A 25,118-nucleotide genomic window follows, 5' to 3' on the forward strand; every position below is an offset into this window, starting at 1 on the left:
CTCATGACCTCACCTCCTGGAAGTATTCCATCTACGCGTTTCTCAACACGGCTATCCATCCTCCTGACATAAAGAAAAGATAAGCATTTGATCCAACGATGAGTGTCCAGCAACCCTTTTTATTTTTATTAATGTTAATTTTACAGGGAATATATGAATACATTCTATTGGCTTAAAAATGTAAATGCTAATGGCTAAAATAAAGTTCCCTTTGATCATTATTCCCCATTCCACGGATATTCTTTAAATCAAATCCAAACCCCACTTTGTAAGAGCAATTGGTTATCATTTTGGCATTAGTCCTTTTAATCTTACTTGAAGGCTTAAAAAGGACTTAAAAAAAAAAACAATTTACCTTAATTTTTCATACGAAACATTCAAATGCACACTGATTTACCGAGAACTTTTCTTTGTGGATGAGCCACTGATGGGTGGTGCTGTTTATTCTTTTTCTTCTTAATGCAGCTTTATTTAGTATTTCCAGAGTATTCAATTCAGCTTCCTTTAGCACTTAGACTTAATGGGCTTATTTACTATTTAAATTATGTGATTACAATAATGAGTTAAATAGATATAAACAGGTTTGGGAACAAACACAATCCACAACGATCCACCAGGAGAGAGGGAGCTTCCTACCCGGTCCCCCACCAGCCACCAGCTTTCAGCCTCCAGGGCATCCAGGGCACCCCCCCAACAGGCTTTGCAGAGAGGCAGTGGGGCATGTTGGTTAATCTGGTAAATAGGTTAAGTGAGATTCAATGAAAAGAGCTCCTGAAAGAAATACATACATATTCATATGTGCCAGACAATTGAAGTGAATGAAATCTTTGTGTGAAAAAGATTTTGCTTTCTTATTTTCTTTTCTTCTGGCTCACCTTTTCCAAAGACTGGCTCTGATTTGAACTGGTCCAGTAGATTTTTTTGTTAAGACTTTATTTTTTTGAGAGAGAGAGAAAAAAAACAAAGCATTTTGTGGCATATAACCATAACTTACTTTGTAGGTTCTGTTTTCACTGCTCTTTCGGACACTCTCCACTTTCTCTGTATTTCTCTATAACCATTCATGTTAGGACGAAAGGCAAAAATAAAGAGAGAAGGGGAGTCTGCTGTTGACTCTCAGGCATTTACCTCCTTTAGCTTGTCCCCAAAGAGCAGACTATATTCCTGAGGACAGAGCACGCCCTGTATCTCTCCTGGTTCCACTTCTCAGAGGAGAGGGTAGGAAATGGCCAACCAGAGAGCACTTGCTGCCTTAATACGGTCCATCGTGAATGGAGGGGCCGGCACAGTGGAGTTTGGAACTATGGCCACATGTGAATCCAGAGACAAGTGGACACCTATCCTCCAAAGTTGTTTGTAACATAATATTCAAATACAGATATTTAACTTCTTGAAGGGCTTCTACAGTTGATGCCTCAGGAAGGGGTCTGCGTTCCCACTACACATATTGGAGGATAGAAACATGTTGGCAAAGAAGGAAAACGAGAATTAGGAAAGGGGATTACAGTTGGCTCACATTTCCTTTCTTCTGGGTCAAACCGACATTAAGAATACTTATGTGTAGGGGCGCCTGGGTGGCACAGCTGTTAAGCATCTGCCTTCGGCTCAGGGCGTGATCCCGGCATTATGGGATCGAGCCCCACATCAGGCTCCTCCACTATGAGCCTGCTTCTTCCTCTCCCACTCCCCCTGCTTGTTCCCTCTCTCGCTGGCTGTCTCTGTCTCTGTCAAATAAATAAATAAAATCTTAAAAAAAAAAAAAAAGAATACTTATGTGTAGGATGCCTGGGTGGCTCAGGTCATGATCCCAGGGTCCTGGGATCAAGCCTCGTGTTGGGCTCCCGTTTCCCCAGGAGTCTCTTCTCCCTCTGCCCCTCCCTCCATTCATGCTCTAAGTAAAATCTTCTTTAAAAATACGTGTTTCTCTGCCATTTCAAATGGACAGTCTTGAACCAATTTCAGTCAAATGACTCCTTGCTCTTTATATATTTTGAAGTTATGGTCGGGTGCGTACAAATTGAAAATTGTTATGCCTTTCTGGCAACCTAAGCCTTTTGTTATTATTGAACTGTATACCCCTCTATGCTTGCCTTAAAGTCTGCTTTGATATTAGTACAGCTGCATCAGTTTTCAGGAGGTTAGCGTTTACAAGATTTATTTTTTCTATCCTTTTACTTTCAACCATTCTTTATACATAAACCTAAGGTGTTTGTCTTGAGAGAAGCTTATAGATGGATTTGACTGTTCTTCCAGTATGAAAAGCTCTGTGCTTTAACAGGGTATTAAATCCATTCATATGTAATTATTGGTATATTTAGAAATCATTCTACCGTCTTATTATTTGTCCTACCCGTTCTATATATTTAATTCTCTTTTTTGGGATTTTTAAAATTATTATTCTATGTCCTTCTTATCCACATTTTACAATCTTTTATTATTTTGTTAGTGGTTATATCAAGAGGATGATTACAAGAACCCTGACTTGCAGAAGCCTATGTGTTTTAGGGTTTGTTTTGTTTTGTTTTGTTTTTACCAGTTTTACTAATTTCTGGTCAGTGAAAGGACCTTAGAACAGGAACCCCCGTCACCTCCCTATCGTTTCTATTGTTGTGTATTTAAATCTATATTGACTTTAACTCCACATAAAGCCAAATTCCTTTAGGTTTACCAACTTATTTACGTTGTCCGTGGATTCCATCCCTTCCCACATCTCTATGCTCCCATGGAGAGTCATTTACATTTTGCCTGAAGAACTCTCTTTAGTATTTCTTTTTAGTGCGGATACTACTGGTAGCAAATTCTCTCAGCTTTGGTTTGTCTCAAAATGTCTTTATTTTCCTTAAATTTTAAAGGTACAAAAGTACCACACAGGCACTTTGACAATATCAGTCGCTCACTGTCTTTCGGTTTCCACTGTTTCTATCAAGGCTCACTACATGCTTCTGAATTTAATGTGCACTTTTTCTTTGTCTGTTTTCAGGGTGTTTTCTTTGTCTTCAGTTTTCATAGTTTCATTATGAGGCACCGAAGTGTGGTTTTCTTTATACTTTTCCCCTTGTGGTTCAAAGTACTTCTTAAAGCTCTGACTTGTATTTATAATTGGTTTTGGAAAATTCTTGGCTATTATCTCTTCAAGTACTGCTAGTCTGTTGCTGTCAAAAACACACTAACTAGTTTCTCTTGATCTCTCTTTTTTTTAATGTATGAAGTCTCTTTAAATGAGCCATCATATAATATTAACACACTTTACATTTTAAGAGAAGCTAATAATTGGGAAATCTTAATGGTTTATCTCGGGATAAATTATGCTCCAATCTGAAGGATCCTGTTTTGCTTCGTTTTGTTTTTAAACACAAATCTTTGGTAGGAATATAAATCCAGTCTGATGTGTGCATAAAATCTACTTCATTGATATCCACTGTATAAGCTATTAATTGGCCAGTCAGTACTTTTATTCATGAATATGAGCATGAATCTATAAAGTAGGTCTTATGCAAACTCATGCATGAATTTAAATTTCTAAAGATATGAATTCATAGTATATTTAATATAATGTTTTGTTTTATATTTAAAGCCATTTCTGGGGCGCCTGGCTGGCTCAATAGGTAGAGCATGTGACTCTTGATCTCAGGGTTGTGAGTTCAAGCCCCATATTGGGCATAAAGCTCAGTTAATACATAAATGAGTAAATAAAGCCATTTCTGTTTTGTTTTTTTTTTTTTTACTACATTAGCAGAAATGCTTTTGTACCTCCTAACAGAAATAGAACACTATACATCCCTGAATATATTTCAGGGAGCCTCGTACATCAAGTAAGTGGAGTTACAAGTAATACTATCACTACACCAGCACCATTTTTTTCAGTCAGGTACCTGGTAGCTAAAAGTCTATCATATTGGGCTTCTAATTCTCCTACTAACTAAAAAGCCAATTATTAATTCATTAATCTTTCATACCTAGTAGTTACTCAATATTTCTTGACTGGTTGCTCTGTTGCCTACTAAAGGTTCCCCAAGTCTGGGTTTATAGAAAATTGACAATGACTCACAAGGAGAGGATCCAGGGCAAGAGGCTCTTAATTGGCACCATTTCGAAAATACCAAATGGTGGAATCAGAAGCATATTCAGGTCAGCTTACAATGCTTAGGATGAATTTAAATCCCTAATAATGACCTGCCATAAAATGAAATAATCTCTTACACTCTAAAAAAACTAGAAAAGTCAAACTTAAAGTATCATTGAGCAAAATGAATTTGTATATGAAAGTACATTTTCCATACAACTGTAGCTTATCCTCCCCAAAATGTTAAGGTGTTTTCTTATATGTTTATTGAAAATTTTAATGTTTCAAACCTACCTAAGTATAATTACATAAGTTTATGAAGTTTAATTGGTATTTTTTTTAGATTTACTTGAGAGAGTGAGAAAGAGAGAGAACGGGGGTAAGACGGGGTAAGGGGACAGAGAGAATCTCAGGCAGACTCCGCACTGAGCACAGAGCCCGACGCAGAGCTCTACCTCATGACCCCAAATCAAGAGTTGGATGCTCAACCGACTGTGCCACCCAGCTGCTCCATAATTGGGATTTTTATTCATGATGCAGGTCTACCATCATGAAGATAAATTACCGTTGGAGAGATGACACAAACATGCTTCAAGTTTGGAGGCCACGGCCGTTACAAGAGGGGACCCCAGGCCCACAGGCTGTAACCAACTTGAAAACCAAGTCAATTCAATCAGTAATCATTTTCTGCTTTGGATGGCTGATACTGGGCCAACGTCAATGTAAATGAAAACTTACTAGATTTATCAAGATTTCTTTTTTTCAACACTTAGAGCTGATAATAATTTGATTGTAATCACTTCAGAATGTTCAATTGAAAAAAAAGTTCAAAAAGTATATAAGGGAGGAATTGTGGGTGGTCCATACATAGAGTCACTCTTACCATAACAATCCTCTTTTTCCAAAGCTAAAAACTTTTAATATCACCATCATAGGAATCACTGAGGAAAACAACTGGAGTTTAAGAACAAATGGGTCTGTAAGTGGAAACTGGAATGGTAGTGGAATCGCCTATGAGGCACGTTGGCCCATCTCTAAAGAATCTCTGCCTGAAAATGAGTATCTGCCCGTGAGAGATGTGCTCAGCAACACGAAGCCTCCTTGTCTGAGGACCCTTGAGAAAGCTCAGAGCTATGGGTCACATTCGTGTGTCTAGTTCAAGCGTTGCCCCTGCCAGGGAGGTGAAACCATCTGTACCAAGGAGACTGGAGCTCAGATTAGGGACAGGAGAGGTGATGGAAAATTCTGAAGTGTACAGTAATGGAAGAGGCTGAAGGGAGCCAAGAGAGGAGGTAAGGGCCATTCAGCACCGACATACCTGGGGAGAGAGTAAAAGGAAGAGGAAGGAAGCAGCAAAGAGCGAGAAGATGCCACTTAGCTGCCTGCTTCCCAGACCCAAAGCCATTCATAGAATAGGTGACCTAAACTACAAGTAAAGACTCTTCTAAGGATTAGCCAGGAACCTAGTCACCAATGAAAATTTTACCTCCAAAATAATTCGGAGATCCTCAGGAATAACAAAATGAATACAGAATGACTGGATTTGAGTTACATTTTAAATCTTTCCTATTTTGGTAGAAATATAATGTCAGAAATAATACAGCCTTTCAAAACTTCCCTCAAAGCAACTTTAGTAATGAAAAAAATCACCAGAAGTTAACTAAAGAGAAAGGTATTTAACTTTTTAATTAAGATAAAATCAGAAGTAATGACAACAGAGTACATCAAAAGCTACCTTCCAACTTAAATGTTTTTAATGGCTTCATTGAGATATAATTTATAGACCATAAAATTCACCCATTGCAAGCATACAACTCAATGACTTTAATACATGTATGGAGTTGTACAACCATTACCCCGAACCTTATATGTTTGTCATAGTGTGAGTTGTCGGTAGACAATAAAACAATCTACTTCTCTCACAATGCAACCACACACAGACAATTATACTCACATTTAAACATAAGAAGCCCTACCAGCTTCTCTCCTCTTCCCTCGACAACTGGGGTTTTCTAATGGCTTTTTAGGAAAGCACTGAGGCAAGGCTAGTGACACTCCACTCATTCATCACTGCAGTATATAAAATATTTCACGTCATTACCGTCCTAGCAAAGTCTCCCCAGCAGACTAAAATCACACTTTTTAAACCATATGCATTATACATTTTACCATTTCAATGATTGAGACATCATCACGACTTGAAGAGTGTAGAAACAGCAGATGGTGAGCACTATTTTAATGAATGAGAGCTACTTGAGTGAACGGTGTCTCTGGCTGTTCAACACTATGAGTAGTAACTCAATGACTAAAGCAAGAGCCTCTATTGCCAAATTAATCAAGATTTCTGACAGTTTTCAAATTATTTCTGAAAATATCATGGAATATATGCTTTTGCTTTTTATATTCTGATACTTCTTACCCTGAGCTTATCGTCTTCTCAATCTTCAAAATAGATTTGAAAGAGTTTTTGTGACCCATTTAAAGTCTGCAGCCTAATGCAACTTTTTCATGGATATCCGAGTGAAGATAACGGCAATCTCCCCAACATCACACAGAAAACAGAGGATACATCAATCATGTGGGCCTTTTGCACAGCTGCTGACTCTGCCAAGAACCATCTCTCCTCTCACTCCCCGCCCTTACCCTGTCCTTGTCCAGATTATCTCACTCATTTTTCAGGCTTTGACTCAGCACATCCTTAAGGATGCTGTCCATCCAGGGCCCCCACTGCACCAGTCAGGCCCCTCCATCATGTGCTTACAACAACTCACACTCTTCTGCAGAAGCTTAAGCCTAATGATCAAACAGCGTGATTGGGTAATTAATGTCCACCTCTTGGATCCAATCCTACACTCCTGGAAGTTTCAAGTTTTGTTCACCCTGCAGTCCCCATCACTGCGTGCAGACCTTGACATGCAGTAGGCACTCCATAATTATTTGTTAATCTCATAAGTATTTGCTGAATATTTATGAATAGCCCTGTTGTAGGCCAGCAGAGGGGGACACAGCCCCTGTCTCCCTGGATCTTATCCTTAGGGGATGGGGTGGGAGGGGACCAAGAGAAAAAAGGAAAACAAAAAATTAATGTGTAATTACAGTTATGATACGATCTGACTATCATTCTTAAGTTCTCCTAGACCCTACAATGGATAAAAAATGTTGATATTTCATGAAGCTTTTCTTTCATCTATTTAGCACAAGACACGTTCCTTCTATTTTCTGTTCTTCATATTGATAAAATCCCACTGATCAAACCAAAGTCAGACACATTCAAGTTGTGGGAGACAGACTACATTATACCCTAGCTGAAAGTCCACCTGCCTGCAAAAGAGGCCTTCCAAATCCAAGGAAGGCTAACGGTGCTAAAAAGGTATTTCCTAGACACCAGGGTTAAGAGAACAATTTTCTGGCAGAGCCTGCTAAAGGAAGGGCAATTATCAGCAAAGGATACAACTAAATAATACTTGAAAATTCTTCCATCACACATTTTTTTAAAAGGGGCACATGGATAATGGAATATAACTTTCACTGATGCTAATATTTAACCACTAAAAACATTACTTTTTATATATCCCCACCATGTAGTCTTTTAATGACATGTTCATATCATTAGTTTCAGTAAATATTAACATTATTGGAAAAAACAATCCAAGTTTAAAATTTATTCAAAATTATATAGCCAGGACTTAAGTGGTTCTCTAGCAGAATATCTGACACCTCCAAGTGACCTTTAAAACTAAGGGAAAAAATTAATAGCCAGCATCTATCGAATGCTTATTATTACCAAGAATCATGCTAAGCACTTAAGGGGAGCTTTATTTTTTTTTTTAAAGATTTTATTTATTTATTCGACAGAGATAGAGACAGCCAGTGAGAGAGGGAGCACAAGCAGGGGGAGTGGGAGAGGAAGAAGCAGGCTCATAGCGGAGGAGCCTGATGTGGGGCTCGATCCCACAACGCCAGGATCACGCCCTGAGCCGAAGGCAGACGCTTAACAGCTGTGCCACCCAGGCGCCCCTAAGGGGAGCTTTATTAAATCTCACAATGATCATATCAAGGAGGTGTTAGCTTTGTCTTACAGTGGGCGACTGGAAGCTCAGATGAAGTAACCTGACCCAAGGCTCCTATGTGATCTTCGAGGTTAGTCCAACTCTGGGGTGGGTGCCTTAGTCAATGATATCTGGGGAATGGCCTAGCTCATTGTGAAACAAAGGGAAAGAAGTAACAGTGGGAATTCTCTTTGATATGCTTTTGTAATAATCATTCCAGTAGTCATTAAATTCCTGTTATGGGCTGAACTATGTACCCCCAAAATTCATATGCTGGAGTCTAACCTTCTATGTACCTCATAATGCGACCAGATTTTAGAGGAAGGGTCTTAAAGAGGTAATTAATTTAAAATGAATTTATTAGGGTGGGTTCTAATCCAATGTGACTGGTGTCCTTAGAAGAGGAAATTTGGACACAGATGAACACAGAGAAAAGGACAGTGTGAACACAGTCAAGAAGATGTGAAGACACAGGGAGAAGATAGCCATCTACAAGCCAAGGAGAAAGAAAGAAGAAACCACTTGCCAACACCTTGACCTTGGACTTCTAGCCTCTAGAATTGTGAGAATATAAATTTCTGTTAAGTCCCCCAGTCTATGGGACTTTGCTATGGCAGCCCTCACAAACTAATCCAGTTCCTAAGTCACGCCTGCTTACATTCCACAGAGCTCAGAGTTCAGTGACAGTCAGAACAGTGGCATGGCTCACCCACGCCGCTGTTATACTGTCAATGACATCTGTTCAAATAAACTTATGTTCCCATCTCACTTGGGAAGAACAAAAATTCGTGCATTGAAACGTGGAGAATAAGTAGGAGGGAAACAGGAGTGAGAAAGAGTTGAAGTACAGACATGTTATTCCCCCACCCTCAACCTCCAGAAGGTAAGATGCTCCCAGGGGAAAATGCACCTGAAGGGATCGTGTTAGCTCTAGTCCACCCTGGGAGCAAATCTCCCACCAGCCAGGCCGATGGTGTGGCCAGAGCAGGAGCATTAGTGGGGCTCAGGGAGGGGATGAGGCATCCCAGGGCGGAGAATTCAGGGAGTGAAGGGAGAAGAGGAAGATGGATGCAGAAGGGTGGGGAGCTGGGGGCGGCGTGGGGGCGGAGTGACACACTGGGGTGTGGCTGCAGTTCTCTCTGGTGGCTGGTGGGTGAGGGAAGGAAGAGCAGCGGGGGGCCCAGAAAAGATGTTCCTTTGCTTCCTCCCCACTCCCTCTCTTAAGAGTCAAACCTTAGAAGGGATGTGACAAGAGGAAAAAAAAAAAAAAAGTACAGAGATTACTTTCCCTGCCTTTCTTTCCTTTCTTACATTTGCTTTCTTCACCCCTCCCTTTTCCAAAATGTCCTGTTGACAGGAACCCCCACTGCTTATCAACAACTTTGCCAAACAAAGGCAAGCGGTGCCAGGAAGGACAGCACATGTAAACAAAGGCCGAGGCAGGAGATGCCCCATTCACCACCTCCAAAATGACCAGACTTTCACTGCATCACAAACTCATCGACCAACAACTTATATTTGTTCACGGCTTATATGAAACTTTTGGGTTATCTGCCAAGTCCAAGGCCTCCCGCTCTGACTGAAGAAGTAGACCTCTGGAACATGGTTGAACTTTGTGTTGTGAACTTACGACAGGGCATAAGAATCTCTTTCCCAAGGGTCTGAACTAGACTCACGGCTCAATTCTTGGTGGCTAGGCAGTCTGAAGTGGCTGTAGGGAACAGCAGCTGTCAGTTGGCTTGAGGGCTGCGGGTACCATGTAAGAGCAGAAATTTTGTCCTACATATACAGAAACAGAAAGCCAAAAGAGGAGAAAAATAAAAGAAATGTATAGGAGAAGCGGTGCTCAGAGACTACCTGCCCCAAAACGTAATCTCAGACCCTGTAAAACATCCACTTCTTGGTTTTGCCCTTGCATTCCTAATAAAACTTTGTTCTCTGCATGCTGATAGGTTTGTGTTCACAACCAAAGGAGCCTTGATAAAATAGTGATAATTTATTAAGTACCTCCAGGTGTATTATTTCATTGAAACTCACAATATTGTAGGGGAAAAAAGAGGGCAGTTACTTTTACTGTTGTTTTACAGCTTACAAAGCAGAGGCCCACAGGCATTGTGGCCCCAATGACTCAGCCTTTGTGAAGCCCCCTCTGATGTTCACTCTGGACTTGGCTATGTGACTTCCTTTGGCCAATGGAGTATTAGCAAGCTCAGTGACACAAGCAGAGCCTTGATGAAACTTTGCACACCGGGACTGGTCTTCTTGGTACCCAGCCCCCACCTTGAAAAAATGTTCAGGTGTCCAGGATAGAAAGAGGACCCAAGGGAAGGCCTTGCGAGATGAGTTACGTGGACAGAGACAACGAATGCTGTCACACAGACGACCTCAGACAACAGAAGAAAAAGGACAAAAGAGCCTCTTGGTCAATCCATAGAATCATGTGATATTATAGGTTGTTGTTTCAAGGCATTAATTCCTGGGGTCTTAGCAATAGATAAATGAAACCCATGTTAAGTAACCCCCTCTATACCTCAAAGCTAATAAATAAAGTTTGGGGATTCAGATCTCCTGACTGATTTCAGTGATTTATTCATTGCTCCAGGATCTGACTGAAACTGAAGAAAAATAACTCAAAAGTTTCACAAGCTTCATTTAAACAATAGAAAATGAGTTTTAGCTCAGAACACTCAGCTATGAAATTATCCTGTCAGCATATAAATGAATTAAAAATATATTTATGTAAATGTGGACAGGTAGGAGAGTGTTACTAAAATACTTAGCATGGTTATACAATGTCTAAATGCTTTTGTCCTCCTACCAAAAGAATTACAAACTACCAAAGACAGAATATACAACAATGTTTACAGCGGTATTATTTCTAATAGCAAAAATAAACCCCCAAACTATTACCCACTGACAGAGGAGAAAGGACAAATTATGATCTATTCATACAACGATAAAAATAAAGAACTAAAGCCACATACATCAACAGGGATAATCTCAAAAATATCAAGTTGAGTCGGGGGGTGGGGGGGAAGAAGTAGAAGAACACGAACAGCTTAATATCATTGATGTAAAGTACCCCAAATACAAACCTTAGCATCGTATTACTTAGGAATACATATGAAATAAAAGCAGTAATGAAAATCAAGGGAATAAACACAAAATTAAAAATAGTAGCTGCTCTTGGAGGGAAGAAAGCAGGACACATTTGGAGGAAGGCACAGCGAGGGATCCAAAGACACTGGTTATGTTTCATTTCCTAGTTTGGGTGGCAGATATGTGTTTTACAATAACCTATACTGTATATCTGTGGTAAACAGCTTTTTGTACCCATGAAATATTACATAATAAAAGCAAATTTTAAAAAATAACCAAAGAATCTAGCAAAGGCACATTAGATGGTCTCCAGCAATACATGCTTTATAACACAGAAATCAACCTAGTTCCCAAATGCACAACAATTTTATTTTTTAAAGATTTTATTTTTAGGGCGCCTGGGTGGCTCGGTCGGTTACGCATCTGCCTTTGGCTCAGGTCATGATCTCGGGGTCCTGGGACCAAGTCCCATGTTGGGCTCCATGCTCATCGGGGAGTCTGCTTGAGATTCTCTCTCTCCCCCCTCTCTCTGCCCCTCCCCCTCCATTCGTGCTTGTTCTCTCTCTCAAATAAATAAAATCTTAAAAAAAAAAAAAAGATTTTATTTTTAAGTAATCTCTATACCCTGTCAGGCTTGAACCCACAACCCTGAGATCAAGAGTCACATGCTCCACCCACTGAGCCAGCCTGACACCCCACAACAATTTTATTTTATAAGAGTAAGAAAGGCATACTACAGAGGTAGCTATACTCCCAATTACATGATAATAATGGTAAAGCTGCCTATTAGTTCATAACTCATTAAAACTAATGCCAAAGGAGAAACAGATATTTAAATATAGTGCTTAAAATATTTCAGTTAGTACTTTTCAGGACTTTTTGGAACCTGCCTATATAACATCTCTTTTCTTATTATCAAAATTCCCTCTGAACCCCAGACACAAGTGTCTGTCTTCTAAGCAAGGGTCTGGTGAGTAACCTAGACTTTTCATCAATTTGCCTGGCCTGGTTAGGATACCTGGAAGGGGCCACACTGCATGCTAAGAGAATCACAACCTTCCCTGGCCAGAACTGATCGTATCCAGAACAGACAGCTGACCCGGAGTAGGCCAGGCATGGTTTGCCATCTACCTACCTCACCAGCCTTTCTCCTACCCCCTTCTCCCTTGAAATCAGTGCGGGGGGTGTATCTATCTGTCAGAACACATACCGCAATTGTCAAGTAATTATACATTTATTTCAGTGATTACTTACTGTTGTCTGTCTTTCCAAACTGTAAGCCTCACAAGGGTGAGAGCCCGTCACTTTTTTCTCACTATTGCATCCTACCAACTAGCATAATTATACACAGTAGGTACTTGGTGCTTATACCTACTTAGGGCAGACCTAAAATTAGGGCAAAGGAATCAAAGCCATTACAGAATCCACATTCATCCTCAAAGAAGAAAATGCCATAGAACACCACATTAAATTTGACAAATTGAAGGACTTTATAGAAACATACCTGAATGAAGTTGAATTTTCCCAATAACACCTTCTACCAATCCCAAACAGATGGGATTCCAGGCAAGAAGTAGATCAGTAGCTGAAAGAAAATAAGCAATCGTGAGAAATTTTTCATCAGAAAACATATTAAAACAATATCTTCAGCAGTCTACTTTAAATGATCAACATCCCCAAAGGGCAGTTATGAACATCCAGAACTGAATACATTACTATGAAGCCATTTGTGGAGAAGTATTAAACCCGAGGCCTGAATAAGGTTTCTGCTATAAGGACAGTTAGGGGGAGAGAAATGACAAGCCGAAACTCTCCTCAGACGGGAGGCAGTACTTTGGCGCCCTACAGTGGAGGAAAGAGGCTGGTACATGGCAAGAGGGCAAATCAGAGGAGTCCTCCACTGTCCCGCAGCTCATAGCCAGCTGCAGATTCAAAGACAAGGCCTGAGAAACAGTCAGAGAGAAGTCCACTTACTGGATCACACCATGAAAAATACCCTTTCCCAAAGAAGCTTACGCCACGCACAGAGATCCAGAAAGCTGGTGCTGTTTTATGTGACTTCTGTGGCAAAACCACTAAGAGCCAGTGCCTGTTCTTGAGTGCCTACTCTGTGCCAGGCATCCCAACGAGGGTTCCTCACAACACAACATGCTCTGGGTGACTTTTCTCAATTCTCCCAAGGATGGCACATAACATACTATTCTAGCGGACCAGGCTAATTCATTACACTCAGTGGATGTGTGAGGACGTCAAGACTTAATTCTCTTGCAAAACCCAGGTTGCAAAAGGCTGTTATACACATGGAGATAAATGTAACACTAGTGGTAGCTCAATAGCTGAAAAAATTACCAAGAATGAAAATAATATTTCCCTTAGTAGAAAATTAAAATTACGCTTTAATTATTACCATTTAAATTTTATTTTAGGGAAATTTATAATCAATCTATAACTCATGGGGTAATTACAGACTTAATAATTCATAGTCTCCAAATTCATTTGAGTTTTGACTATTGTATCTTGAATGTCTTTGTTGTTAATGATACATTTAGTGGGAGGCAAATAAAGTTGACTTCTCTTTGGGCAGAACTGCAATTCAAAGCCACGCGTGCGTGACTCATGGCTTGTACTCTTAACCATTCTGCTACAGAACCTCTACATGGAACCAACCAATAAGACATTACATTTACACTTTAAGTAATATACATTCTTATTATAAAAGTCATACTGTATAAAATTGGAAAAAAATATTTCATCACTCCCATCCCACCAGCCAGGTAACTTATTTTGCTTTGTTTCAGGTCACATGTCTGTGTGCATACCGCATCACAAGACCTCAAATAGAGCAGTGTATGCTAGTTTTTCTCTTGTAACATTTCATGAGTATTGTCTCATGTCTTTAAAATACTGTTCAAAATTGTAACTTCATGGCTGCATAATTTTCCACTAAAGGAAGCACTTCCTTACTCTTGGGCATTTACGTGATTTCCAGTTTTTCCCCTATCATTAAAAAATACTGTGATGGGGTGCCTGGATGGCGCAGTTGGTTGAGTGGTCAATGCTTGGTTTTGGCTAGGGTGCTGGCCTCAGGATCATGAGACCCAGCCCTGCATAGGGATCCAGCGCAGCCCGGAGTTTGCTTAAGACTCACTCCCCCAAAGGGGAGCCCTCTTACACTGTTGGTAGGAATGCAAACTGGTGCAGCCACTCTGGAAAATAGTATGGAGGTTCCTCAAAAAGTTAAGGATAGAACTACCCTATGACCCAGCGACTGCACTTCTAGGTATTTATCCAAAGGATACAAAAATAGTGATTTGAAGTGGCACCTGCACCCCAATGTTTATAGCAGCCATGTCCACAATAGCCAAACTACGGCAAGAGCCCAGATGTCCATCAACAGATGAATGGATAAAGAAGATGTGTGTGTATGTATACACACACACACACACACACACACACGAATATTACTCAGCCATCAAAAAGAATGAAATCTTGCCATTTGCAATGACGTGGATGGAACTAGACTATATTAAGTGAAATAAGTCAGAGAAAGACACCATATGATATCACTCACACGTGGAATTTAAGAAACAAAACAGATGAACATAGAGGAAGGGAAGGAAAAATAAGATAAGGTAAAAATAGGGAAACAAACTATAAAAGACTCTTCACTATAGGAAACAAGCTGAGGGTTGTTGGTGGGGAAGGGGGTGGGGGATGGGGTAACTGGGTGATAGGTACTAAGGAGGGCACTTGATGTAATGAGCACTGGGTGTTATATGCAACTGATGAATCACTAAATTCTACCCCTGAAACTATTAATACACTGTATGTTAACTAAACTGAATTTAAATTAAAAAAAAAAAAAAAAGACTCTCTCCCTCTGCCCCTCCCCTACACGCTTGCTCTCGGTAAGCTAAATAAATCTTTTTAAAAAATACTGTGATAAATGACGAACATTATGCAAATATTTTATTGCCTCTGTAATTAACAGCTCTAGGACAGATTCCCAGGAATGAAATTAGTAGGTGAAAACATTAGAAAATTTAAAGCTTTCAGATATTACCAAATTGCTTTCTACAGGGTTACACCAACTTAGACTTCTGCCAGAAACATAGGAGAATGCTTGTTTTAAAGTACTCTTGCCACCATTTAGAATTTCTTTTTAAATTGTTCTCATTTGCTGGTTTCCACTGCCTAAATGATGTTTATTTTCTTTTCATTGCAGGTAAAATTAAACATTTAATTATAAAATTGGCTGCTTATGTTTCTTCTTCTAGGATTTTCTCATTCACATCTTCTAACACTTTTGTATATTCCTTATTGATATGAATCCTTTTATATTAAAGATGTCGACTCTGACATGTTTGTACCTATTTTTAATTTTTAATTCTTATACCGCTCCTTTTTCCATTATCTTTACACTTAAAAAGTTGTTCTTCACCCAATATTACGTAGTTATTAATTTTATTTCCTTGTTAATTTTTAAAAGTCTATCTACTCTACTGGAATCCACATTGGTGTACAGACTAAAAATACCCTGATTTCTCTTCAAACAATGTGCCAGAATCTCTGTATCAGGCAGGCCGAGTCTCAGCATGTACCAACACAGATGCCCCTCTGAGGAAAGAGCTCCCACTATCCATAACCCTGTACCCTGACCCCAGATGAATAGACCACAGCTGTAGGACTCTACCCTTTGGGTACCAAATGAGCTCTAGAAATATGGAAGAGGAAGACAACGTTAGAGGTAAAGCATCCAGGGACAGTTACACAGAAGTGGAACTTCAAGCAGAAGGAAAGCAGCAAGAAAAATAATGCAGAGGAAAGTGCAAGGTTTGTTCTTGAATGGTCCCTTCAGTGGAGAAACACTTATCAAGTACCTGCCAGGAACCAAGCACTGTACCAGGCTAAGAAGATATAAAAATAAAGGAGCAAGCTCTCTGGAACAGAAGACCAGCGGCTGCAATGGATGGCTTCCGATGATAAGATTGGAAAAAGTAAACTGAGGCCAATTGTGGAGAGATTTGAATAAAAAACTAATGACTGTGGCTTCCTGGAGACCAGGGTAGGAGGATAATGGCATAAATAAAACAAGACTGCAGCCAGGGATTAGCTGACAGCATTGACAGGAGGTAGAGCCTGAGTAGGGAAAAGACAAGTGTGTTCCAACAGTCTTAGCCTGAAACAACCCGGAGCTATGCAGCCCACGGGAGCGGGGTGGGCAGTAAGTGAAAAATGCATAGGAGGTTAACATGAACCACTACAGAGGAAGCCAGGAAAGGACAGGAAGAGAATAAATGAAATAAAAAATGCCACTGAAATATCTCTTCTCTCCAGAGTGGGAGGAGAAGCAGAAGGGACAGGGTATACAGCAGCTGAAAGAGAAGGTGGGTGAGAACCTCCTAACTCAATACTCTTTCCCATCTTTGGCATTTTGAGCCAGGCAAATACATCAGCCATTCAAGAAATTAAAAATTAAAAAAAAAAAAACAAAAACTAGAAAAAAACTATCAAGATGACTAAGTTCTGTGCTCTAATGACTAAAAAGAATAGTCACGGATAATCTTTGAGGTCCAGAGAGAGCCAGTTAAACCCATTACGACTGAGTTCCTAATGGGATGATCAAGGAGAAATAACCAGAGGAGATATTCAAGGAGGAAAACAAGATGCTGAAGTCAAAAGTACAGGTGTAAAAGTTGACTTTGGAAAGGAATGACACTACCCTTTTTCCAGGTCTGGAAGGTGAAAGGCTAAATATAGCAATGGAGAAGCAGCAAAGGAAAAGATCAGGTGGCCTTGACTCAGTAAAAACAGGAGTCAAAGTCCTCTTCCATTTGCAGGGAGGAAGGACAGAGGGGGACAGAGAGGGGCACAGCAGGTTCCAAAATGCTTGGCATGGTGAGGGATATCCAGAAAGTCAATTTTAAAAAGTTCTATGTGTGCTTGAAACTTGGTGTTTTCAAGAAAAAAGGTGTCAATCCATTAGTGGGTCATGAAATCGATTTTGTATAATGATCAGCATTAACATCAATGAAACAGAATAGAATAGAAAATAGAAAAACTGCGCAGGTAAAGAGAAACATTTCATGACACTTTCTTGCTCCTGGTACATACATACAGGTATGTGTTCACCAGGACATGACTTAAAAAGTATTCCTTATTATGGATCTCAAACATTTGAACAGACTATTGAACTTTGGGGCTCATCATTTCAACTTTGTTGATTATTTTGCTCAACGCCTGTATGTACTTGCTAATATTTTTGACTGCTTCACTGAAGTTTTTGAGAGAAGGCTTATTTTTTTAAATCTCACACTTTGTGTATATTTTTCCATTTATCCTTCTTAATTTTTGCTTTAGATTTTGAGACCGCATTGTCAGGCACATGGACATTCGGGATTAATACACCTTCCTGGTGAACTGCTGTTAATCAGGATGTAATAAGTGCCTTTATTTTAAATAATGCTCTTTGCCCTGAAGCCAAGTTTGTCTAACATTAATATTGTGAAAGAAATGCAGTAGGCATTAGAAAAGGATAAATATGAACATTGCTAACCCGAATGTATCACTTCTACTCCTCACCGCCTTCGGGACAAAGTCCAAATTCCTTGAAAAGGTCTGCATGGGCTGGTCCTGTCCACCCTCCTCCTGCCTCCCCCCACCCCCGCATCCTGGCCTTCCTGCAACCGTCCAGCAGTGTGCGCAGGCTGGGTCTGGAATGCTGCTCCCCACCCACTTTCTGCCTGCTTTTCATTCCAGACTCAGAGCAAGTCACCAGTATGCCCTGATATATTCCCCATTCCACCCACCCAGTAGAATTCATCAGGCACTCTTTTGTGGCCCTTCTGAACCTTCCTCCTATTTCCATCATGGCACCTTATTTTGGTTTCTAATTATTGGCATCTAATTATTGACTTCCCTATCTCCCTGAGGGAACAGGAAGCTCATCGAGACCTAGGTTCGTTTAGCTTTATGTCCCCGGTACATGGTACACAGCAGGTTCCAAAATGCTGAATGGACAAAAGAAGGTATGGCATGGGATTGGAGAGGCAAGTTGAGGTCAGGTAATTTACACTGAGTCACAGTGTAAAGAAGGGTTCACTACTTACAGTGGCAAAGTTGAGGTCACTAGGTCTATTTCAGATAAAGACGTTAGGGCTGGCTGTGCCCAATACAACACAAGCTTGTCAAAATTAGAACACCATTTCCCACTTAGTCCAGGGCTCTTTTTAATGTACCTCTGACACCATAAGGTTCCCTACAAAACATTCTGGAGTGTAATACCTTCATTTTACATTTGTACAGGGCTTTCAGCTCCCCAACATCATTCCAGCTGCACAAGCCAGAACCTGGGAGTTATCCAAAGTGCTTTTCTTCCTTCCCAAGTCCTATTGATTTTCTCCTCAATATCTGATGACTGCTTCACTTCTCTCCAAACCCACTGCCACTAACCCTAACCTTCCCCATCTGGATCATTCAAAACGCTCTTGTCAGCCCTACCTCCGGCAGGCTGCTTACACATAATAGGCACGCAAATACTGAATGCAGGGAGGGCTCTAGACAGCTTGGTACTGGGGGGTGAAGAGCTGTAAGGAGGAGGCTGAAGAACTACACAGGGACCACTCGGGGGGACAAGAGAGAGTAAACACAGGAGCCGTTCCATCCAGACAGGGCAGATTTGCATAGGAGACTGAATGTAAGGACCAGTGTGTGGACATAAGAGGGCGGGCCTCATGCCAGAGATCCAGGTGCCAGGAAAGGGCCAGGTACACAAGGACAGCCTGGGCAGACACTGGAACCAGGAGACTAGAGTCTGGAGATGTGGGCACGGTGAGGGTACCGCCTGCCCTCTGTGCCCCAGGTGAAGAGTCTCAGCTCCACTGCAGTCTCTGAACCCCTCTCGGCAACAGCTCCTCTGCCGTAAGTGGAAATTCCATCCAACTTGCAGGGTTTGTAATAATCAGCAAATGAGAGAATTATGCAAAAGTGCCCAACACAACGTCTGGCACATAAATATTCAATAACCTTTGGCTCAAGTTGGGAAATGTATATATGTTTAGAATTCCAGGTTCCCACCACTCAAATATTTCCAAGATTTTTATTTCAAGGGTCTACATATGGATTTTGTTAAAGAGGAAAGGAGAAAAGAAAAAAAAAACCTTCAAAATGTTTTTACTTATTAAATCTTATGGCAGGACATAATTCCTGAAAGCCTTCTCAGAGTAATAGATGTTTCATGAAAATAATCTCAATGCCTAGATATGCACCAGAATCTCATTTCCTCAAAACATGAAACATGGACCTATAGGTCTGAACAGTTCATAACTAGGCATCCGGTCTCGGTCCCAGCAACCCATTTGGGTCCAAACGGCAAACTGAGCACGAGAGGCAGCTTCCTCCCTTCCCCTAGACCCTCTACACACAGGAGAGAGGGAGAATCTAGAAGAGGTAAAATCTAAAAGGAGGTAAAAATATAGTTGGAGAAAAGACACAAATATTGGTACACTTTCATAATGTATGTGAAAATAAGTACTAAATCATGAGAAACCATAGAAAAATATAAATAGAATGTATAACTATTAATCAGCAACAGAAAGACACCTGACGAAAATTCAAGCTATCCAATGGAAGATGAAGAAAGTGGTAGGAAAAAGAAAAAACAAAACAACAACAAACTACATACACACAATAAATGGAAAACATAAGTAAAAGGTAGAAATAACTCCTAATATACTAATAATTAAAATAAGTGTAGTTTCAACTAACCACTTAAAGGAGAGACTTAAGTCTCAACTCTGTTTATTTAATTCTATGCCTGTTTTATTTGCCACTGGTAGCAGGCACTCATTTAATAGTTATTGAACCAAATGAATGAATAATAAGTAAAAGTAAGCATGAAATACTGAAATGGAAAATGGATTTCTCCTACCAACTGCTGATCTTCAATGACATTTAATAAGACTAACATCTTGTTTTTACGGTTTTTAAAGGAAGCCCCAAAAGACCAGTCTTTTCCAGTATGGCACTCTTAATGCTAAAAGCATTTATCTTTCAATAAATATAATAAATAATGCAGTTGTGATTTCTCACAATGGAAGACTTACCTGAAAATTCGAGGAAACTTTAAATTATCTTAAAAGGTCTAGCAGGGGCACATGGCTTCCCTTACCCATGTACAGACAAGACAAAACAATAGAGGAAGGCCTAAACAGGCAACATAACCTGCACAGGAAGGGAGTGGAGGGTGTCTTTCTTTAAACTGCTGGGACTCTGTTGCCTAGTATAGCACTGTGCACACAGTACGCTTCAAAATGGGTGTTTTTAACCTGTTACTCTTCACTAAGGAAATAAAGGGTGGTATTTGCGGAGTCTGTATATACAGAGGACACATGCAGATAGTAGTCTGAGCATATGTGTCAACTACGCTCGGTAATGGACACCCTGTCACCAATATTAATGGCTACTCTGGAGCCAGAAGGACTCGCATGGCAGAGAAGGCGACCAGTGGGCATCTTTCCACAAAGAACAGCCAGGTAATGGATCTGCTCCAACAAACAGATTGCTCCCTAATCTTTCCTTCGGAAAGTACAGTCCCATGTGTCATGCAAATCTGAAAGAGAAACATTTGAGATCTGCAAATAGGTTTTAAAATTTAGGAATTTCAAAGTTACCTAGTAGAGGTAACTTACAAATTACCAAAGTATAGCACTTTAGAAATAATGCCAAATTTAAATTAGTGAAATAATTAAAGTCACATACACCCGAAGACATTTGGGTATTTTGTCATAGCTCAATTGTTTGACCCATTAGGTCAACATTTCCACTCTTATTTCAGACCCATTTGGCAGTACATGGCTTCTATTTTCACATGCCCTCCTCTTCCTGGTACACAGAAAACAAGTGATTAAATAATGTGTGCCTGCAGAATGCATGAGTCATTCATTCCAAGTGCCCAGAGTGACTGGCGCTCCCTCAGCCCAAGATAAGCCTGCTTTTCACACATCTACTGAAGTTTATAGGTAGTTTCACTTGTGTCTTTAAGAAAAAAAAAAAGGTGCTAGAGTATGCATAAATAATCAGACCCAAGTTTCATTTCCTGCTAAAGACAAAGGATATTATTGCTCTGAAAAGACAATCACCAACACCAAAGTCAAACAGATGAGGACAAGGGTTCTAACACGAGGAACTGAAAGTTTCCATTGTTAGCTCATGCTTCAGTTCTCAAAATTTAATTAAGCAAGGAAAACAGGTTAGGGAATAATTTGACTCAGGTGCCATCTTATAAATGCAAAGTTTGATACACATATTTTTGAACTCTCTAATGGTAATTATTTTCCAGCGTTCAGCAAGCTAAGGAGCTAATCCAATTTAGAAGTTCTAGCAGATGGTGATTTCCCAGTGTGAACTCTAACTCAATGGTTGCTGGTCCTGGCTTTTCAGGATCATCATCTGGGAGCTTTAGAAAATGCGGATGCCTGGGCCCCTCCCCTTCAGAGAGTCTGACTCAGTTGGTTAGGGTGGGGCCCTGGCACAGGTATTTTTTTAATTTCCCCCAGGTGATTCTAATGTACCAGCAGATTGAGAATTACTGGTCTAAGGCATTGCAGGTTACTGGGTGGAACCTGCCTTAGTAATTTTGTCCTATCAGTCTGATTCATAGATGATGCCTGCACCATGTAGGACTCGAATCACTTTCATGAAATAAAGTACTACGATCTACATAAAGATCTCATAACATAGTTAGTTGGCATAAAAGCTGATCTAAGCTAGTATAAAGAAATATTTCAGAAAATAACCCTAAGAATACTTAAAAGATGAGAGACACTACTTAGGAAAGGGATCTTAAGAATTTCTAGACTTTTCTATTAAAATAGGGATCTAATTATGCTGCAGTAACAGAGCCACGAAGTTTTGACCATGATCATGAAGGATATCAGAAATTGTTTTTTAAACTCTACAATAACCAATCTAAAAATTGTTACGATTCTTGGACATGTAAAGTTCCAATTGTCACATCTCAAGAAAAGGCCAGTGCAACTCCAAAAAGACAGAGGACAATCAAAGAAAAAAAGACTTTTGTGAAAGGTCAGATCATATAATCGGGTTCTGGGAGGACCTGCTAGAAATGTATAAAATTATGAAGGCATGGACTTCACAGTCCATTCAGAACACTAGCACAGGAGACACACATGTTTAAAAGACATGGCTTGAGAATAAATGAAGGCAAGTACAGCTTAAATTACAATTTTCCAAACTCATTACCTTAACAAGCTGACAATTTAGTCAGTTCAAATAAGGATTAGATAAATCCTCAAGTAATAAACTCATAATGCATTACCCAAGGGTTGGGATATACCCCTCACCTGTGCTCCCCTAAACTGCTCTTTGATATATCTTTCAGAAATAGGATCCTGAAAGCTAAATCAGAGCTAACAATTGGTATTTTCCTTCCTCATTTTAGAGCTCTCTACCAAGATGCATAAAATTAGCACTTCAATTAAATATATGCAACCTTTCTCCCAGCTGGTGTTTAAATAATTTCCTAGCCTTTCCTAAAAACTTTGTTCGAAACTATTACTCTCTTCCATCTAGGTTGGCTTGGATAGTCATTCTGCCGCCATATGTCCCCACCAACAAAAAGCTGGCCTTCAAACCCACCATCGGGTCTAGGATTTGCCCTTTTAATTGGCCAAATGAAGATGCTTCTAGATCAAACACAGAGTGTCCTGTGGGTGGGAGGTAAGGGGGAGAGCCTGTACTATTTCAGTCTGGCCAGTAGGCACTACTCATTCTCATAAACCCTTTTTTCTTTCTTTCTTTTTTTTTTTTTGAGTGACCAATTAGAATGAAGTCATTATGCATACAAAGAGTTATGTCTGCCAAGAAAAAAAGTCCTTAAAAGTTTATTAGTGTATATAGCTAGTTTTTCCCAGGGCTTTCCACTCTTAGAGAAGCAATCAGACTATTTAGAGCTAGAAGCAGCTTCACAGAATCAAATAAAAGAGCACCTTTTTTCCCATTTTCTTTATTAGGAAGAAAAACAGATTTTCACCACCTTGAAAAAAAAGACAACACTAAAACCTCAAATTTTAATACCCAACCCAAGCCTCCCAACAGAACTGGGCCTTAAGCTCTGTCACAGCATCTGTCACTCTAGAATCCTGTGTAAGTCTCTCCCCCATTGGACCACAGCCTCAGCTACAGGGTACAGTGTTTTATCCACCTTTTTCTTTGGCACAGTGCCCAGCAGACAGGTCTTCAATAAATGTTGAAAGAATAAATAAATGACTCACAGAATTTCAGACTGAATAGAATTTGGAAGGAGAAAAAAATAGAACACAAAATTACAGGGAGGAAATGAGGCTGCTGCTTTGTGAAAAGGGAGTTCAGATGCCCCCCCCCAACTCACGATGGTCTGACTTATGACTTTTTGACTTTACAATGGTGCAAAAGCAATATTCATGCAGTAGAAACTGTACTTCGAATTTTAAATTTTGATTTTTTTTTCCTGGTCTAGTGTTATGCCAATACCATACGTTCACAATGCTAGGCAGCCCCCTACTACCTGTAGCTCCCAGTCAGCCCTGTGATCCCAAGGGTAAATAACCCACACGCTTAACAACCATTCTGTACCCATACGACCATTGTTTTCACTTTCAGGGCAGTATGCAATAAATTACAGGAGACATTCAACACTTGATTATGAAACAGGATTTGCATTAGATGATTTGCCTATTGAAAGCTAACTGAAGTGTTCTGAGCACACTCAAGGCAGGCTATGCTAAGCTATGTTTGGTAGGTTAGGCGTATTAAAGGCACTTTTAACGTAGGATATTTTCAACTTACAATGGGTTATCAGGATGTAACTCCATCGTAAGTCAAGGGAGATGTGCACTGGAAAGAGGTAAAGGGGAATAAATGAAATAGCTACTAGAGATGAATCCTGGAAGTCAAGAAGCACAACTGCCCAGAAGGAAGAGTAGCAAGCTATTACTCTGCTCAACACTATGGTCTGTTGCCCGAGGGTGGGGGATGTATATATGCCTGAAATAGGGAGAAGAATGTATATACCTGGCATAAAAACAATGTATAATGATATTCAGAAGCATCATTAATATTATACATGCAAACTACTAAAATTAAAAACATTATGGCAGTGCTTAAAATTTCCTAGTATTTCAGATTTTGTGACTGTTTCAAATTGTATATATTGACCATTGCAGAAACCGAAATTTGAAGTTCAGTATAAGTGAAAAGTTGTTTCAAAAAAAAAAAAAAAGATTCATAAAGAAAATGTACTTTCAGGGGCGCCTGGGTGGCACAGCGGTTAAGCGCCTGCCTTCGGCTCAGGGCGTGATCCCGGCGTTATGGGATTGAGCCCCACATCAGGCTCCTCCGCTGGGAGCCTGCTTCTTCCTCTCCCACTCCCCCTGCTTGTGTTCTCTCTCTCACTGGCTGTCTCTATCTCTGTCAAATAAATAAAATCTTTTAAAAAAGAAAAAAAAGAAAGAAAATGTACTTTTAAATAATCCCACTATCAAGTTAAAGAAATGAATGCTTAAACTTGAATGAACCTGAAATAAAATGAATTAACTTAAAAGAAAAAACAACAAGGAACACTGACCTAAAATCAACCTGTGTTTCATTCAACCAGCCTTACCAAAGAAAGCAGGCAGGAGTGGATGCTTTTTTTGTGAATGAGAGCAGTTTCTTTAAGGGTCTCACAGCAACCGGAAAATGAGTCATCCTAACAGCATAGGATTTAATTAAGATCCTACCAGTATGTGTTGTGATAGTACTATAATGCTAAATGTTCAGGGTTTATCATCAATTCTAAAATACTACTTAACACATTATCAACAGCTACTGATAATTTAAAAAATGTATTATTTCTTTATTTTGTTAAA

General features: G+C 39.9%; 1 protein-coding gene across 3 annotated transcripts in view; it reads right to left on the reverse strand.

The window, feature by feature from the left end:
- The window catches only part of INPP5F (inositol polyphosphate-5-phosphatase F), an 87,129-nt gene that overhangs the window by 52,703 nt on the left and 9,308 nt on the right, over positions 1-25,118 (reverse strand). For all 3 annotated transcript variants that reach the window (XM_040623864.1, XM_040623865.1, XM_008685185.2), the window contains exon 2: positions 12,716-12,796. In XM_040623864.1, coding sequence (XP_040479798.1) covers positions 12,716-12,796 — 81 coding nt within the window. The remainder of the gene's footprint in view (positions 1-12,715; positions 12,797-25,118) is intronic.

This window comes from Ursus maritimus, unplaced genomic scaffold, assembly GCF_017311325.1.
Source record: "Ursus maritimus isolate PB19 unplaced genomic scaffold, ASM1731132v1 scaffold_7, whole genome shotgun sequence".
Taxonomy (NCBI): domain Eukaryota; kingdom Metazoa; phylum Chordata; class Mammalia; order Carnivora; family Ursidae; genus Ursus; species Ursus maritimus.